At 42.4% G+C, this 15,281-nt stretch overlaps 1 protein-coding gene across 7 annotated transcripts in view; it reads right to left on the bottom strand.

The window, feature by feature from the left end:
- BMPER (BMP binding endothelial regulator) overlaps nucleotides 1–15,281 on the bottom strand; it is a 234,154-nt gene that overhangs the window by 59,980 nt on the left and 158,893 nt on the right. For 5 of the 7 annotated variants that reach the window (XM_070264816.1, XM_070264818.1, XM_023639501.2 and 2 more), the window contains exons 12-13: nucleotides 13,483–13,812; nucleotides 7,738–8,074 (exon numbers count right to left, since the gene is read on the bottom strand). In XM_070264816.1, coding sequence (XP_070120917.1) covers nucleotides 7,738–8,074; nucleotides 13,483–13,812 — 667 coding nt within the window. The remainder of the gene's footprint in view (nucleotides 1–7,737; nucleotides 8,075–13,482; nucleotides 13,813–15,281) is intronic. The other 2 variants (XM_070264821.1, XM_070264820.1) reach the window with 1 other exon arrangement.

The raw sequence follows: 15,281 nt of genomic DNA, 5'->3' as shown, positions 1-15,281 counted from the left end.
ATGTCCTGTCTGACAGGAGTGTCTTTGTCTGCCTGGGGGCTTTGGCCACCAGACACCCTAACAGTGTGATTTACGATGGGGGCTCTGGGCTGCATGATAACTGTCCCTCTCTCCAGAAGTACTGGAGACTAAAAACATGAGCATGACCTCTGGGAGGGGCTAGGGACTAAAGGTCAGCCACACAGGCAGCAGGTGATCAAGTCCCAGGAAGAACTCTGGACACCAAAGTCTCAGGTGGACTTCCCCGCTTGGAAATACCCCATGAATAGTGTCATGCATTGTGACCGAGAGGCATTGGAGCCAGTCCATGACTCAATGTTAGAGGACAGTGGAAGTCCCATGTTCGCACCTCCCCTCAATTCTGCCCTCTGCGTCACTTCTAGTTTTAATCTGCATGCTTTCCCCTCAATAAACCATAACCACGATGGTGAGGGGCCAGCCCAGTGGCATAGTGGTTAAGTTCACACACTCCACTTCGGTGGCTCAGGGTTCACTGGTTCGGATCCTGGGCACAGACCTACATACCACTTGTCCAGCCATGCTGTGGCAGGCCTCCCACATACAAAATAGAGGAAGATGGGCACAGATGTTAGCTCAGGGCCAGTCTTCCTTAGCAAAAAAAGGAGGACTGGCAACAGATGCTAGCTCAGGGCTAATCTTCTTCACAAAATAAAAATATACATAAACCATAACCATGAGTGGAACAGCATTCAGCAAGTCCTGTGAGCCCTTCTAGTGAGGTTTCTTTCTTGACCCTAGGGGTGGTTTTGGGAATGCCTGTAAACTAGTAGTGTCAGAAGTAAGGGTGGTCTGGTGTGGACTGTGCTCCCTCTAACCTTGTAGCTGGGATGAAATTTGAGCCATACCTTCAGCTCAAATCAATGTAGACAATGAGGGCGTCTCAGGCAGGAATGACACTGTAACTGTGCAGTTGACCTCCTCAAAGGGTAACTGCCTGTTAAGATAGCTACAGTGTTCCTAGATTCTTCTTTAAGGAATAGTGTTTGTTTCTCTTTGATATAAAAACGTAAACATGATAAGATTTTAGATTTGGATAAAATGTGATCCCCAGCCCATTCATTCATTTTTAAGTGTACTCATATGTTTTTTTTGGCTTTGTTCCCAAGGAAATTAGGCTAATGAGGAAGGGTCCTTCTGAGCTGAAATCTTGCAACTAGAAGGCAATTTAAGGTCTTTCTTTGGGGTTACTTTGGCAGATCAAACAGAGAAGAATCTACCTGTGGCTGAGGTGAGGAAGAATGAATGGAAAGTTGAGGAGAAACCAGAATAAGGCTTTGGTTCCAACCTGGCAGAAGCCTCAGGTCTAGTGACAAAGCAGAAGGAATGTGACTCCTTGACGAGAAGGCCGAGCGCATCCCAGAGGGTCAGCTGGCCTTGGCAAGCTCACCCCATCAGAGGTCAGTTGTTGCACCTCTACGGGAGGAGGCTAATTTGATGTCCTAAGACCAACTGCAAGAGGCCAACACAGAGACATCTATGGATCAAAATATTGCATAAGAAGATGTCAAGGCCAAATACTAGCTAAAGGGTAGAAGAGGAGCTGGGACATCCAAGTGGCCTGCAAGTGAGTTGTGAGCAGGCAGAGGTGGATGCTCAGATTCAGAGGCCTTTGGCAATCCCAGGAGTGGATTTATGCAGTAAGAAGTGCTGACAGTTCTTGGAGCATCAAAGGTGGACTAGAGGCTAACTAGTCTATTCTCTAAAAGGATAAAGATGCATGCACACTCTGGCTACAAGTGTATAATTGATATTACACTCTTAGGGGATAAAGACCTAAGATGCACTTGGAATTGGGGGTAGCAGGAGTCACAAGCAGATCAGAGAGAATGAAGATGGCAGACAAGCTAGGAAAGGAGCTAAGAAACATTTCCTGAGAACAGACCTTACCCAGGGGTAACACTGGGTGGAAAACAAAAGGGTAGAAGACATTCCCCATCCCCGAGTGAACCTAAACTCCACTTCTGGAGAGAGACAACCACAGTGAAGCAGAGTATACATGCTAATGATGATTAACACAATCAGCATATCTAAGAAACTGAAGACAGAACATTTGCAGAGACCTGGGATGAAATCTGAGCTGTACCTTCAGCTCAAATCAATGTAGAAAATGAGGGCATCTCAGGCAGGGGAATGCCATGGATCCAGAGGCAGCAAAGTACATTGTATATTTAGATACAGTGAAAGGAGTAGCCGAGGACAGAAGTTAAAAAAAAAAAAAAAAAAAAAAGGAGGAGGGGGAAGCTAATGAGTAGGGAAAACATTTTGAACTTTAAGGATGGACTTGCAAGGGATGAAGTCTGATAGGTGATTCAGTTGAGGTGTCTACTGCCACTTGGTGTCAGCATACCTTAATTACACATTCAGAGTGACTACTCACCCCGAAAGTTTAGTTTGCCAAAGGAAAAATAAAAAGGGAGGCCTACAATGTCAGCCTTTAAAATGAGCAACTCATTTGATTTAGGACCCTAGTTCTAATGGCAATTTGAGACAAGTCATTAAAAGATGTAAACAGAAATGTTCCAAGCATGTTCTTCTTTGAAGCAAGGGAAGATTAACTTATTTTATTTATTTATTTATTTTTTGAGGAATTTTAGCCCTGAGCTAACTACTGCCAATCCTCCTCTTTTTGCTGAGGAAGACTGGCCCTGAGCTAACATCCATGCCCATCTTCTTCTACTTTATACGTGGGACGCCTACCACAGTGTGGCATGCCAAGTGGTGCCATGTCTGAACCCAGGATCCAAACCGGCGAACCCTGGGCCACTGGGAAGCGGAACGTGCAAACTTAAGCACTGTGCCACCAGGCCGGCCCCCTAAGATTGACTTATTTTGATTATAAAATAGCAGTTAGCTTTTCGTGATTTTCTCATAACACAAACACACACACACAAAGCCTGTACTCCTTGCCTGGATCTCTCCTCTTGCTTTACAATAAATGGTTAGTTTCCTAGACAGGAAAACACAAAGTGGGTCATCCATGAAGTCTGTGATCTTCCCCTGGAAGGAAGCCACTGGTAATCCCAGGATGCCAGTATATCCAACACCATGAGGCTGTCCCAGTTCCAATGTTCTCCTGCACTACCTCCCACCTCCTACCTCCCAGTACCTTGGCGGGAAGGACACATCTGTGGATCCTCTGGCATGACTTCAATTCCTTACAGCTGTACAAACCACTGCGTGGAAAGAAGAGACCATTTCCTAGACTGGGAATCCCCAGACACTTCCCCAAACTGAACAAGTGAGCAGCATTCTCACTTGGTGAATGATACCCCATTAAGGAGGGTGGAAAGAGGAAAACAGTCCTGAGATGGTTGTAGTGTGTAAATGTCTGTGCTTCGCTGCAATTCTCGTTCATTCTTCTGACTTCTCTGAAATTGGGCCCACCCTGACTTGAGTCCTGCTTTGCTGGCAGCTTACACTTACTTGCAACTCTGTCTTCCAAGATTTGGGTCTAAGTTAGGAAAGAAGCCCATTGCTGGTGCTTCAGCCACCAGCCCAAGGTACACGGGGTCTTCTCTTTCCCCATCTCAGCCCACACAGCCCAGCCCATCTCCTCACCTCTCTCTGCCCCTCTCTGCCTAAAGTTGGTCCTGTCAGTGTGGCCTAAGTCAGCAGTGGGGAGTGGCCAACATGGGCCGCTGAGCTTCTCCAGGGAGCCTTGGCGGTGGGGCTCTCCCTAATCCTCCTGGAATTCTCAGTTGGCATCTGAGACACGAAGGGAGAAGGCAACACGGGAGAGGGAGGCAAAAGGAGAAACGAGAAAAGAGATGTGCACATGCTCAGCACTTTCCCCTCAAGGGACCCTATGTTTGAATCCAAATATAATCCAAACAATTTCGCTTTAATTTTTCCACAGCATACCACCTGGCCTCGATAGCTACTGGGAACTTCTCCATAACACATCAGTGAAGGATCATGCAAACAATTACCAAAGGGGATTATCTAATTTAAGGACAAGTCAATTAGCAACACTAGGACTTAACGCACATTATCAACGCGGCCAGTTAAAATTTTTATGTGATTCATAACCAAATTATCCTGTACCCAAACATATTCAATTTGTTAATTAAACCAAACTATGCTGATCACAAAGACTTTAATTAAATATTAAATTTTTACACCAGATGAGGCCATCATGAATGGAACTGATTGGTGAATAAAAAATTAGCAAAACTTAAAAAGTTTCCCAAAAAAGAAAGAAAAAAAAGAGTCCTGGCTAATCTGTAGTCATTTCTCATTCAATTACAAAATTTTTCAAGTTTTTAGACAATGGACAGTTTACTATTAAAGATGTGGAACTGGGTAAAAGACCAAAGTAAAATAGGAGTTTTAAATCCTAGACATCTCAAAAGTAAACTGTAATTTAGAGGAATTAGAATTATTATTTTGACCTTATAAGAAGAGCTATCTTATATTAATAATAGGATTTGCCCTGTGGAATTTGTCATACGATCAAGGAAACCTAAGAGAAATAACGTTTCCTCAGAGAAATATCTTCTTTGCTCTCTCCTTCTTCTATGTTACAAACAAAATGGTGCTTAGAAGGCTGCATGTGTGTATTATACAACTTTATTGTTTGTCCTTAAAGGAAAATACAGACATTTCTTTGGAGGATGAAGGGAAAATGAAAAGAATCAGGTTCATACTCAATTTATGTATATGACCTTCCATGATATCAAGGCAAATTTCTTTAGTCCCCTAACAAATCATAAAAAGCTCACAGCCATGGTCATGACTGTGTTTCAGGTTGATTTTAGAAACTCTGCCAATGACATAAAACATACAGGTAAAATTTATTCGTGTGGAATGTCACAAAATTGCTAGCTTCTTCTCTATTCTTTTCAATATTATTTAGATGCTGTATAATGAACATTTATTATTCCTATAAGACAAAAACAACAAATTTTTTTAAAGGATTGCAACGCAGTCTTCCCTTACACTGTCCCATTTAGTGTCATGAAAGAGAAATGGTTCATTTTTAAATTGTCCCACGGATTCATCACTGAAGATCTATCTAATCAGTTCTCTACGTTGACAGTAGGAGAAGATATCAACCATCAGAAAGACAAGCGGCTGGGCTGGGGGCAAGATTCTCCATAGAAAGGAAGGGACACAGAACAACAGCACACGGCCAGGATCATCTGTCCACCACACGCCAGCGCAGCACTGGCCCATTAACCTCAGTCCTCAGAGGAGCAATTCCACTGGGTCATTACTGTCATACCTGTTCTATAGATAAAGAATCCGAACTCAGCTGGCTCCTACAGCCACACAGCTGGAATGTGGTAGAGCTAAGATTGGGTCCAGCTTGCTATCACCCAACACATTCTCTGTCTATTGCTCCCTAAAGCCTGCTAAGGTTTGGTCCTTGCTGGAAGTCCCCTGACAATAGAATTACCTTTCCGTGTTGACCTTGTTTATTTTCTTTCTCCTGCCACATGCGTGCTTGGAAGAAAGGAAGAAGGCCAGGATCTACTCAACACTGGTCACCCTCACCTAAAAAATGCAATGAAGATGCACCTCTGGGTTGGAGAGTGAGATCATCAGCAGGGTGCATGACAGGCAAGATTGTCCAGCTCTGCCCTCCTGAGCTCTCTTCCCTCTTCAGGAAGGAGTAGCTGGCCGCGGAAGGGTGCTCTGCCACTACGCCATGCTTGGCAGAATACAAGCTCACCTCCCACCACATCCCATCCTCCCAACCTCAGTGTACAAAGAAGGCAAGAGCGTTCTCATAAGCTCCCCCAAGTCAGCACATCAAGCCCCTTACACAAACAAGCGACCCCCACGTAGCAACTTTCAAGGGCAGAAGGCGAGCATCTGCCTGGCCACCTAACAATTCCAATTCTCTCTGTTCATGTCAAAGTCGTTTCTCACAACTCCTGCCAAGGTGTTCAACATATTCTTGCTTGCAGTCCAGGGATCACAATATGAAATAAATCACCAAAGGGGGAAAAAAATAGAAATTTGCAAAAAGAGACTAATCTCTGCGGGTCTGCTCTCCAATTTTTGTTTTCAACACATTCCTTTGAAATGGGATAAAAACCAAAGGTGTAGACTGCTGGGGCCCTGGGAGAAGTACACTCTTTCTGTTCTATTTTAGACAGAGAAGGGTCCAATGCAAATCAACAACAGGGGTAAGCAGCTTCGAAAAGAGGCCTCATAGCTGTTAATCATTTAATTAATAGTAGAAGAAACAATAGCACCAATAATGACAGGGCACTTACTACGTTGAGCACCCGGGTTGAGCACACACATTATGTTCATAATCCCACTGAATCTGAACAACAGCTCTTCAAGGAAGCTTCTTTTATTATCCCCACTTCACAGATAAGCAAACTGAGCTTTACAGAGCTTACATAATTGTTCAAAGTTGTGGAGCTGGGCTAGATGCTTAGCCCTGGGAGACCACAATCTTCTTAATTGCTACGCTCCACTGCTTCCCACCAGAACTGCAAGTGACGGGTATTTAGATTCTAAACGAAGCGTGGTTTGTCTATCCAGCTGCTTAATTCACTCCAAAGTCTTACATGAAGATCTTTCCATTTCAATAGACAAGGCTGGAGTCAATCCAGGGGGTGGGGCAGGGAGGATAAAGAGGAGAACCCAGAGAATTCAAATTATAACAGGCAAATGGCTTGAGAGCTCAATGTATGAGTTGCAGCCAAATGGTTTGGCAGATGCAGCCATGTTTAGGGGTTTGTGACGACAGGGACAGTCCTCTTTCCACCCCATTTTGAACTGCCTTTATAGAATTTTATCTTTTATGTCCAAAGATCAAATAAAAAAAAGATCACATTTAATGAGGACTAGGGGAAATAAACTGGTGGGAATTAAAGAGTAAAAATAACTTCTCTGTGGCTTCAGACCACAGGAGTTTTCTCATTTTAAGAGGCACAGGCAAATCACTTAAACAAGGCCTTTTGGGCGGTGTTCATCTCATGTTTCCTCCCACAACCATGGTGGTTAAACTTATAGACAGCCATAGCTCTCAAACCCGTGGAATTGTGTAGTAAATGAAAGTATAACCAGGCCAAACTCATTGATTCACAAATACAGCCTTGCAGCACAAAAGTCAAATCTAGGTCTCCTTTGTAACCAGTTGCTTTCTATGGAAGGCAGTTAATCAGTTGGAAAAGGTTGTAGAATTGATATTCTTTATCCTTTCTCCATCTTCAAGCCCTGTTTCTACTCTCCTCTGACTCTGGACTCAAAGTCTCATATTTGGCCCAGATCCAAGGAATCCTCTCTTCCCTGCCTTGTTTTCCACGTGCAGATTTTTTGGGGGGTTAGAAGATGACGCAGACCTGAACTCTTCCTCACCCAAACACCCAAAGGCGGCCAGAGTGATTTGAGATTCTCACGTCTGCTCTAGACCACTGTGGTTTAGGCTAGAATTTGGGAAGCACCCCTCAATCTCAGAGTCAAGGGAACACTTAGAAAAGTCCTAGGGTATCACCAGCTTCCCAGAGAACCTGCAGACACAAAACCAGAATTACCTACAGGAGATGGCTCTGAAATACTTCCTGCAATTTCCTAATTTGGGACATAATATGTAACTGAGTCAAGATGAGATCAGCAAGATGAGAAAGAAGTAAGAGAATTTACCCTGTGCTTTGGGGGCTCTTGTTTTGTACATCAAGAGATTGGATACACTCTGTTCCAATGTCAAGTCTATCCTTTGTAACCCAAACCCATCTCCTAGAACACTGTACTTACCGGTAGAAAGTGGCATAGTCCACAGATGAGTGACAGGTCTGAAACTCCCAGGATTTGAGTTTCTGGCATTCTCGATGGGCTCTGAGCTTCACCCTCACTGTCCCTTGACACAGTTCAGGCACTGGTTTTCTCTGGGGTCTGTTGCAGAATTCATTGGACTCCACCCTCCAGGACTCGGCAAAATCATCCACATCAAACTTGAAGTTTCCATCTCCACCAATTAAGTCATCACGCTTATGTCCATTGTAATTGCCACAAAGACCACAGAGTTTGCCTTTGAGATGGGGAGCAGCCATGACTTCTACAAAACTGTCTCCATCCCAGGATATTTCCAAACCTAGAAGAAAAGGAGAGGAATAGGGGATCAACCACTCTTGAATTCACCAATAATTTCCAAGTGTATATATCCTTACACAGTATATATGACTATCCTTTGGAGAGGAACAATAAGGGTCTATCCAAATTCTTAGTTATCTTTTATTTTTATTGTGAGGTTCAACCCAGAATAAATTACATTTTCTTTATGTCTCAAGTGTGTCTTGGAAGCTTTTCTTACTGTTCTCCTGGTAATATCCTGGCAGTAGCTGAGCCCCCCCACTGAAAGGATGAACTAGGTACCAGTTCTGTGGCATGAACACTAAGAGAACAGCTGTAATAAGTTGATGTGCATTTCTTCCCTAGGATTTCTCTTTATTCACTGTCACTGTCTCCTAAGAGTGACAACCACAGAGAAAGTCTCTTTTTAACAGAAAAAGAGAAAGTCTCCCCATGTGTGTGTTCTTTAATCTTACCCTCTTGGGTTTCTGACAAAACCTAATCTTTCATTTAGCCTGTTCTGAGCCTCTGGAAAGAGTAATATGACTCTCTTCCTAGAAGACTTCCACCTTTGTTCCCGAAGTATCAAGATTAGGCTGATGAACAAATGTTCAGAAGATGCTCAGAAGTTGAGGGATAAGGTGATGGGAAAGGAGAAGAGGGGGAGGGAGGGGGAGAGGGAGGGAGGGCAGGAGGAAGGGAATGGATCTTGTCTGGATATAAAATTGGCATAAGGCAACATTAGAGTGATGTCAGAACAGTAAGAAACACCCAGAAGTAAGATTCTAAAGCCAATATTCCCTATGTTTGGGCAGGGTCCAAGAGGAGAGAAGACCAGCCAAATAACATTCCTGTGAGTAGGCCACACAACTTCCACAAGAAAGAGTTACAGATCTGCTTTAGGGAGAGTTATCAGTAGAATAAGCCAGTGGTCTAAAACTGGATTTCTCGAGACATAAACAGAAAGGCCCATACGGAAATCACTGTATGGCAAATAAAAGGAAGGGAAGTATGCTTAGTCCAAGGCAAATGGTAGAGAAGATTTCTTGGTTGGCAGAAGAAGCTGGGTTCAGACAAGCAATTAAATAGAGTCGGGTAAAGAAGCAAGAAAGAAGGTCATAAGAAAGTCTCTCTTGGGAGTAATTTGGTGAAGAGAAGACAGTGAGGGAATGATGTGATCAGAGAAAGAACACGCTGTTAGATTACCCACACACTGGGCTGACCTCCTGGGTGGATCTCTGTGAGAAGATGGTGTCAACTCTGACAACCACAGCTATCACATCAAATGATTTATATTTCTTCATATCCTATCATCTAACACATTATCTGGCACATAGTATGTACTCGCTGAATGAATGAATTAATACATTGTAAATTGATACATCGAATTTGCGAAGCCAAAGAAATTGTGAATGTTGTGCTCATTAAAATATTGAAATAACAACTCTTTAAAAAGACAAGCAAACTATAATATGATTTGTAATATGCTCTCTAAGGTATAGAAGAAACTTGACCTCACAGGCCTGTAGCCAGGCAGCTGCCCAGGAACAGAAATGAGAAGAGAAAATCAATTTCATTCAAGACTCTAACTTTTAGAGCAGAATTCCAAAGATTTTATATGTTGCAAAATTTTCCAAACTACAAACTTCCTTCCTAGACAGCAGGCAAATACTATTCTTCCAAGCACAATGGTTGAGAATTTACATCCAAAGGAGCTCCAACATCATTACTGACAATGATTTAATAAATCTGAGACCTTGGACAACTGAGTTGGTGGAAATTCAACTCACAGTGAACAAGCCAATCACTGTGTTCTTTCTTTGCAATGGACTGGTGGTCCAGGGATGCTTGGGAAGATTCAGACCCACTGCCTTCTCAGTAAACTCTTCTCAAAACTCTTTACATCTCCTTCCTAAAATATGGTCCCTAAAGTAAGAGAATAATTTGTAATTTACTCTCTTTTATTCCTCTTTTCTTTGTTATTATTACATTAAGAGGATTTTCATGGACCAATGCTAGACTTCATATTGTAGAAGGACGACTTATACAACTACAGATGCCTTTATCTAAGGCTATATCATATACATATGCATTTGCATGATTTTTTTTTACCCTCTACATGAGTAAAATCCATGCAAAGTAGATTACAGTAGTGACAGGCAAAAAAACCTAATAAGCTGTAATTGAAGAAATTGCTCTTCCAAAAGATATTTTCAATAGGCATCTTCTGAGATGAAAACATCGTGGAAGGGTTTGAGGGGCTGGGGTTAGTGCTTTCTGCAGCTGGGATGAGTCTGCCAGTTCTCTGCATGGAAAACTGGGTAGAAATAACTGGCAGAGTCGGAAGGCTAAAGCAGAAGCATATGTCCCATCTGGGGATGTGAGCAGCAGCCACATTCCTTCCACTGTAGGAAGAACCGTCCAATTTTCCGTTCTCACCGGGGAATGTTTCACCAACTTGTTCGCCACCCTTCAAATGTGTCACCTGGCTCCAGACCACTAGTTTTGAGGGGTTTTTGGCAGGGGGGGGGAGGGATTGTTTTTCTTTTATTTTGTACCTGTTTTTGTTTGTTTTGCTTTTTGTTGTTACTGTTGCTTTTGCTGTTGTTCACTTAAAGGAGAGAGGAGATGCAAAGTCTGCAGACGTACTGTAGTGATGCTTCAAAATGCATGGTTATTCTGTTCAGATTTTACACCCAGTGGGGGGAATAAATACATATGTACTGTCCAGGTTCATCAAGTGGAGAACCCCACCAAAAGTAAAATAAAAAGCCACACTCCCACGTGTTAATTCTTTTAGGTGGCTCTGACCTAACTCTTTCAGGTAGTTGATGAAGTGAGCAGATGGCAGAAAGGAAATATTTTTAAATTATTGGCTAAGTGCTGAGAGTGGGGGTGGGGAGTGCGGTGGGGTGGGCAGTGCTTTCTCAAGCTACTAAGCCTCGTCCTGTGCCCTCTGCCCTATGCCTGTTGTCATTAGGAAAGCAGCTACAGCCTAATTCCAGGCAAGCTACACGACCACCTGTGCTCGTCTGCCAAACGATCCATCGTGAATTGCTGAGTCCATAAGCCACAAGGGCAAAGATTCTTTCCTCCCCATTTCCCATCCTCCAGCTGCAGGCTTGATTTAAGCTGTTATTTGAAGAAAGTATCCTTTGATCATATGAGCTTATAAAATAAAAAAATATCTATAGAAGAAGAACATTCAAAGATATGCTGTATTTTAAATAGACAATCAATAGGTGATAAAAAGAAACTATCCCTGAGGGGCAGTACAAACTGAAATTGGTAGACTGGAGTGGGGAAAACTATTATCTGGAAATGGAATTATTCCATTCAAAGGATAATCTCAAAGCAAGTTTACTGCCCAGAGGAATACCGTTCTTCCAGAGGAAGCGGAGAGCTTGTGTGCTTCGCATACTGCAGGAAATTATTCAGCTGGGTATGAAGGGCGCCACATAATTACTTGCATCATGGTAAAAGATGGAAAAACAAAAGAAATTGTAAAACTGAGTTCCGGGCCTAGAACAGTTAAATTCACTAATCTAATTATGGTATTTATGATCTATTATTATTTTCTTAGCAGCTTTATCCTTTTGCTCATTTTTACAATTGGAATCCTTACAAAGAGTACACTTATTCCACAAGGTATTGCCAGCTGTGAGTGGAACGGTATTGAACCTCGTAGGCTGTTAGCAATCGTCAGGTATCCAGGGTCCCTTGGAGAATTGGGCTGTGGTTGACTAATAATTTCCATATCGGTGGAATCCATTGTGTTCAGCTGGCTTGCAGACAGATAGGCAAGGTGCTTCCAATTAGTGCTGTGTAAGAATGGGTCATCTTGTGCACATTTTACTGGGAGCCACAAAGAGTGCCTCCTTTAAAGGAATGAGCTAAGGCCTACTTCTGCAGAGTGGCATGTCATTTGAATAGAACAACAGGTGTCTGAATTTTCAAAGGAGAACTAATCCCCCTAAAGTTGAATGAATAGAGCTCTTCACATCTGCCACTTTCAAAGTGAAGAATGAGAATCTTTCCCCATTTACAGAAAGTTCCAGTACATTAATATTTAACATTCTCGTAGAAACCGTGTTATATTCTCTAAATAAAAATTCCCTGGGCTTCTCCTTGGCTTCCTGCCTTTGCTTAGCTAAGCTGGCACTCCATAGGTTCAAATCAATTTATCAAATATATTTTGGATTGAATTGAAACAATTAACAGGGTTCTGAAGGTACAACAGAGAATGGTCTCTACGGTCCCTCAAAAGTGCCTGCTCTATCAAATGCTTCTCTTTTGGATCCATATTATCTAAAGAAACTGGAACCCAATTGATGCTATTACATTGTTAAATTCTTATCAATGCCAAAAGCAAGAAATATGGTGATTTAAGCATGACGCTTAAAGAAATAGCAGACACCAGGAAAACATGCAGTTCAATATCCAACTGACAAACAATATGCATTAACCAAGGTAGCATGGAAGGAACCATACGTGACACAATAAAATGTGTAAATGAGTTGAATTCATTCTTTGGGGTTGATTATGAAGGATTGAATTCTGCTTCTAAGATACCTCTCTTAGGTAGTATCTCACAGACAAGGATTTGAGCCTCATTGAACCCCTAGAAGTAACCTGTTGGCATCCATGCACAGTTCGGTCTAGGAGGAATGTGTCTATCCATGGAGTGGAAATACAGAGTCCAGCAGGCCTCAGGCAACATGGGATGGTGAGAAAGGGCCTCAGGAGCCAGCTCTATGTGCCTAAGGCTGGGAGAAGTGTTTTCAGAGCACTTCCTAAGTGTCCTCCAGCTGGAGCCAATGGTTCTAGCCATCAGCTCAGCAAGCATCCCTCCCCAGGGTCAAGAATGAACAGCACTGCTGGTCACAGGGTTCCATCACTGCACTCCCATCTTCACACCCACACATTTGCAGTTTACTTTTGTGGATTCCCCCTTCTTGGACAGACACTAACAAGGAAATACTCCTTCCCACAGATGTGAAACTGCGCATTACTGGCTGAGCTGGGAGAGACACTGACAATTCCAAGCTGGACATCAACGGCCTAAAACAGCAGCAAAATATGAGAAAGAGGTTATTTGGAGAGCACAGTGCTATTTTTGGAATGAGGATGGAAAGATGCTAGATGTCGGCAGATTGCAAGACTAGTGTGACTGGCCTCAGATTATAAGGCTCCACGATGGGCAAATTTCTCCAGCTATTTTGTGGCATCTTCAAGATCTCCCTTCAAAGCCCCGGTGAGTGGAGATGAAGCAACGCCCGCAGTTGGAACACTTCTCTGCCTTCGAGTTGTCCTACACAGAGGAGGAGGAGCCACAGCTCTTGAGCACTCAGGTGGTGTTGCTGTGCAGGTTGGGGAGGTAGAGGGAAGGGCCAGAGGGACACAGAAGCCACTTGCTTCTTGGAAGCCCACCTGCTTTGGTCGTCACTTTCAAGAGGTAGCCATCCAGGTCGATGTGAAACTGCGGCGCCTGGCACGGTAGCGCGATGCGCGAGCCGTTCCAGCGCACGGTCAGGTGCTGCTGGAGGCTGACGATGCTCGCGCCCAGCACCAGGTCCACCGACTTGGTCCAAGAGAAGGAGCGGGTCCTGCGCGCATCGTTCTTCACCAGCACCTGAAAGGGCGAGGCAGGGGAGGAGCAGTCTTTTGTCAAAACGTACTGACATGTCCCCTGAAAGTTAAATGTCCGTCCGTCAAAAGTGTTGTAGTGGGGATCTCCGAATACCGTGCAAACGCCGGGCTCTGCGGATGAGTGAGAGACAAAAGCAAGGTCATAAACCAAGCGAAGGATTCAGAGAGAAGTCAGGGGTTCCTGACATAAATCTGGAAGGGGCACCTGCCAGGTAAGGGAGGGCCTTAGCAGAGATGCACTAAGTGAAATCAATTAAAAAATTTTTTTAAATTTGGTTGTTTTAGAAGTTTGTGCCTAACATCCAAGGACATGTAATACTACTGGTGCTTTTATACTTAAAAGTTATTTACAACACCTCTAAATTTTTAAAGCATCTCTATTTTGGAGACTTAATAAGCTTCTGTGGTCTTAATGTAAGGAATGGAGAAATGGACTAAGATAATTTTGTAAACAGAGCTGGCCTAACTTCATAACCCATACAATCAAGAACAAAATTAATTCATTAATTATTTAAAGGCAGCAACATAAGTGACAATACACCAAAACATTAGTATTATTTCCATTTAACTAATTCAAAAAATTTGGAAACATGGTATTCTAAATTTTACTCATGGTTTTACACAGAAGTATTATACTCAACACTCGTATACTTACTAAGGACAACTAAATAGAACTGCCAAACAGATACATGTTTAATAACATTAGGAAACAAGTTAATAGTCTCTATGTGTTTTGTAGAAATACAAAGTTCCTATATTTTGATCTATGTATCAAAATCGAGTTAGATAAAAAATAAATTGTAAAACCCATCATTTAGTAAATTTAAGAAATTCCAATAAATTCATCACTTCAAAATATCGTTAATTCAAATACTTTTGAGACCCAGGTCAAGTTTCACACTTTGGGGCATCTCAAAGGTTTTTATTAAAAAGTTAAATATTGTTTCTTTTTTAAAACAAAATTTGGCCTTGATTTGTTCTCCATTTAAAGATATTTTATGTTTTCGAGGAGGCATGACCAACCAGGAAATGAGGAATTCACTTAGAGAAATTAGCCCAAATGATGAAAGAACTATAATAAAAAGAGCAATTTCCAGTCAATAGGAGAACAGGTCAAGAATAGGAGAATTTCACATGCGTAACTACTCTGAATATGTAAGGGAAGAATTAAGTGTCAAGACAGAGGAAGGATGTGCCAACTGATCTGATAGGACCAATGGGATCCAAGGCAGACATTTGCTTTTAATTTCTAAAGTGTTTGGAGAGTAATGCTGTTTTATGTTATGATCACTATGTCATTCCATAAGTCAATTTCATGTGCCTCCATGTAAATCACATGTATTTGGAATTTCATAGATTAATTACTTAGTCTAAGTTAGCTTTCCTTTTCAATATTTGCTAGAGACTCAAAAAGAGCTAGTTTTTGGCATATATGATGGTTTTAATGCACAAATACTGTAAGGAATATATAAAAGACACTATTTGAGGGAGGAGGGAGAAAGAAGTGGGTGGGAAGACAAGCTCTGAAAGCTGCGCAGCCATATTTGAATTCACCTTCCATTTCTGTTCCTTTCTTGTTT

Source organism: Equus caballus, chromosome 4 (genome assembly GCF_041296265.1).
Source record: "Equus caballus isolate H_3958 breed thoroughbred chromosome 4, TB-T2T, whole genome shotgun sequence".
Lineage (NCBI taxonomy): Eukaryota > Metazoa > Chordata > Mammalia > Perissodactyla > Equidae > Equus > Equus caballus.
This window is presented reverse-complemented; position numbering and strand designations above follow the sequence as displayed.